The sequence below is a fragment of the Phaethon lepturus genome, unplaced genomic scaffold, assembly GCF_000687285.1.
Source record: "Phaethon lepturus isolate BGI_N335 unplaced genomic scaffold, ASM68728v1 scaffold21434, whole genome shotgun sequence".
Lineage (NCBI taxonomy): Eukaryota > Metazoa > Chordata > Aves > Phaethontiformes > Phaethontidae > Phaethon > Phaethon lepturus.
Window position 1 is genome coordinate 2862 of NW_010534282.1, and position 3738 is coordinate 6599.

The 3738-nt window shown below is 57.7% G+C and overlaps 1 protein-coding gene across 1 annotated transcript in view; it reads right to left on the reverse strand.

Annotated features, from left to right (window-relative positions):
* FNBP4 (formin binding protein 4) overlaps positions 1 to 3738 on the reverse strand; it is a gene marked incomplete at both ends in the record, with an annotated part of 6957 nt that overhangs the window by 2853 nt on the left and 366 nt on the right. The window contains 5 exons of the mRNA XM_010285484.1: positions 1878 to 2088; positions 2463 to 2801; positions 3058 to 3178; positions 3266 to 3416; positions 3584 to 3730. Of these exons, the coding sequence (XP_010283786.1) occupies positions 1878 to 2088; positions 2463 to 2801; positions 3058 to 3178; positions 3266 to 3416; positions 3584 to 3730 (969 nt within the window). The remainder of the gene's footprint in view (positions 1 to 1877; positions 2089 to 2462; positions 2802 to 3057; positions 3179 to 3265; positions 3417 to 3583; positions 3731 to 3738) is intronic.

Genomic DNA, 3738 nt, shown 5'->3' on the forward strand with positions numbered 1-3738 from the left:
TTCCTATAGGAGCTGGTGACAAGAGTCTGGAATTAAAGAGAAAAGAGTCACTGCCTCTGCATTTTGATGGTGGAGGTCCTTCCAGAAGGAGGACAGCACGGGAAGCAAAGAATTACAGCTGCTACAGCACATGGGCAGGAAGGAGGAACAGGTCTTCAAGGAAGCATGAAGAGAGCTAACTGCCAGGCAGGCAATTGTTAAACTCCGGCAGTTTAATAATTTGTCAAGAAAAGGTATCGGGTATTAAATAAGTTGAGACAGTTGTTGAGACTAAAGAGCTCCCAAAACGTTGTCAAGACCATAAGGTTTTGTCTCTGCCGCATCACAGGACAGCGGTGACTAATTCACTGTCCAAGCGACAAATTCCAGGGAGGGATGTTTTTCGAGGGACTCCTAGCAAAAGCCCCTGGGGAAAAAACCCCACATTCCTGGTGTGTCCTGGTGCTCAAGGGCAGGGCAGTTCCCTCAATCACCCTCCAGCAGCAGGGTGCTCAACTTTAAACAGGTTATTTTACAGTAACAGCTTCCTGTTCCCCAGCTAAGTACAGGCACCGCTGGAAGGAGCTGGCTCCAGGGACATTCTGCTCACGAGCCTGTGAGGCACAAGGAAAAGCCCTCCAGTAAAACCATCCCTCAGAGCCACCCTGGACAAACAACGTCTCCGACTTAATGCCAGCCCTGCCACCCAGATCACGCCTCTGCCTGAAGCAGACACGTCAGGGCCACATCAACCCCGATTTGAGGCAGGCACTGTCTCCCACAAAGGAAACTTTCATAACCAGTTTTTCCTGGGAAAAGCAGATGTCTCTCATTCAGCCAGCTTTCTGCGCCAGAGGGGCTGCCTCCCTCTTTGCCACAAGGCAGGCAGCTGGCCCGAAGCCTCGCACCAGGAAGGGACTGGCATCTGGGAGTTGGGCTGTCAGGCACAGGCTGTTCTCTCAAACGCTGCGGCCAGCGCGTTTCGGGGAGCGCTACTCTGGAGGGGCTGGGGAGGACTGGAGCGTTGGTACCCGCAGCGAAGCACAGGCTGTAGTGGAGCACTAACAGCTGCAATCACTGGACTTCCCCAAGGCAATGGATTTATAACAATGCTCTGCAACATCCACCAAACTGCTCTTAATATATATTTGCCAACAGTCTCTGAAAGACTGCAGCCGTACCACGGGGAAGCAGAGCGCTAACAGGAAGGCAAGCTCTGCTGAGGAGTGGTTGTTGCTCGAGTGATGTATCCAGCGCACACACGGTATCAAACCACCCTTACGTCAGCCAGGTCTTCCTCTAAGCGAGGTCCTGCTTTACGTTCCCCCCTCCGGAGCGGCTCTGGGGGAACGCCTCAGTTGTCTGAAATTTGGCGCCTCTTACCAGATGACTTAGACACACAACTTGAAAAGAGGAAGGTAACAGTTCCTCACGTACCATGGCTGGGATTTATATGTCAGGAGGAAAGCAGAAGGCAGTGGGACGTGAAGCAGCCATTAATCACGCTTCTGTGTCCCTTCTCCTGGTAACAGCATTGAGTACAGGCACTCTATTTAATTTTCCTGATACAGTGTTGAATGTAGGTGCTCTCCTGTTTATTTTTTTTAATTACAGAATAAAGGACAGAATCTGGCAGAGCATCAGCTTATCCCCACGCTGCCCTGAGCCCGTGAGCTGCAAGCTCAGCTGTGTAACTCTGGTGACAGCCACCCCTCTGGGCCTGTCCCCTGCCCAGCACACGTACCTCACCGCCCGTCCCGGCTCCTCTACGTGCCGCGTGGGGCTCCATGGGCTCCAGGCGCCCCGCACATCTTCGGGGAAACAAGACCCCGGTGGGAGAGGGGCTGCGGCCTTTCCAAATACCCGCTCCTCCCTCTGAAGGGAGCCTTCCCAATTACCTGCTTCTCCCGCTTCCGGGCTCTCCCGGCCCGTTTTGCTGGAGCCTCGACTGGCAGATTCGGGGCTGGTGGCTCCGACAAACAGTTTCCATTTCCCTCGCTTGGAGGCCAGCCTGCGGGTTGCATCCTGCGAGGCCGACTGACTCCCATCGGAGAGAGGGCTGGAGCCCGAAACGCTGCCATCGCCTTCCTCCAAGGCGCGCAGCTCCGCCTGCCAAGACATGACAGCAAACGGCATTTCAGGGACCTGACCTAACCTGAAGAGCAGCCGCAGTTACAAGTCACCCGTCAAAAAAGAGCAAACGGCTGCTCTCATCAGAGCGTTGTGTTAATGGCAGCGAAGATGGAGCAAGAGCTGGCCGACAGCTGCTGACTCGCCAGCAGAACGCCCACATGAAGCCACAGCTGATCCGTATCCAGATCATATGGAGCCCAAGCCCATACAGGAGCCGCATGGGAAACATGGGGTCAGTCTCCTGAAGGAGGCATGACAGAGACACAAATGTCTGCTGCTCCCAGTTTATTTCCAGCTATTCCTTGGCTGCACCCATGGCCTTGTTTAGGTGACAAAAATTTCTCCCTTACCTTCTTTCTCTCCAGCACCATCTCCAGCTCGAGGGTGTCTTGCTCCTCCTCTTCCTCAGCGCTCTCCCCCGACTGCACCACGCTGCACAGATCCTCCTGCAGCGTGTCTTCCAGGGGATCCCTGCCAGGCTCCAGCTCTTCAGGGGCAACCGCCGCTTCTTCCGCTTTCGTCTCCTCTTCCGGGAGCGGCTCAACCTCCTCTTTGCAGATCACTTTTCTCCTCCAGCGCTCCTCTTCCTCCTTCACCACGTCGGGCAAGAGTGGTGCCAGGAGGGCTGCAGCCACCCCCTTCTTCTCCTCCTCGCTGTTGGAGAGCGCCTGCACGCCTTCATTCACTTCCTGCAGGTCGAGCCCCATGTGAGCTTTCCAGCAGCAGCCGCCGCTCCCTGCCCCCTCACCCCAACTCTACACCTTCCCCAAGCAGTGGAGGAGACCGCAGCCCACAGAGGAAGGAGCCTGGGTCGCCCCATGCTCCTAGGGCCCCTCTTCGGGCTGTGAGCGCAGAAGAGCAACCCACCCACTGCCAAGAAAGCCCAAAGGGGCGCCTACAAGCCCTGTGGCAACCAGAACCCGGTGCTGGGCCCGTCTGACTGACCTTCTTTACTTCCCGCTTGGCGAGGCTGGCCCCACGGCTGATGCTGCCTGGGGCAGCCCCCTTCTCCTGGGGGTACAGCTCTGCAGCCGCTACGAAGCTGCCGTTGGCGCCTGTCACGGTGCTGCTAAGGAAGAGGGGAGAGAGTGAAGAGTGGGTTTGGGGACAACATCCTGGTGCCTCCCCTCACAGGGCTGGGGGTCTCTCCCACCTGTGCTGGTAGTGCTGCAGGCCCTGGACCTGCGTCGCCAGGTACTGCGGCAGCTCCCAGGTCACCTCGTTGCTCTGGGTGTTCCAGTAATAGTAGCAGCCCGTGTTCTCGTCCCACACCTCCTGCCAGTCGCCCATCTCCAGCTCCCCCACTGCCAGGGTGACAAGGACAGGCCATCACCCATGGGACACACAGAGCCGGACCAGTTCCCCAGGTGGTTGTCACCCCCTTTCCCTGGCTTGTCACTGCCCTTGGGGTCCCTTTAGTGAGCAAAGTGGGGGACAGCAGCCCCCTACCCAGGACAGGTGAGGCACTCACCTCCTGCCAGCGAGCACTGGGTGTCATACTGCCACTCCGGGGCTGGCGCAGAGCTCGCGCCGTTGGCAGTGCCCAAGGACTGGCCCGAGCCCGACTCCTTAGGCTCTGGGCGGGGAGGTGTCGGGGGTGGTGCGGAGGAGGCGGTGGAGGGCTCA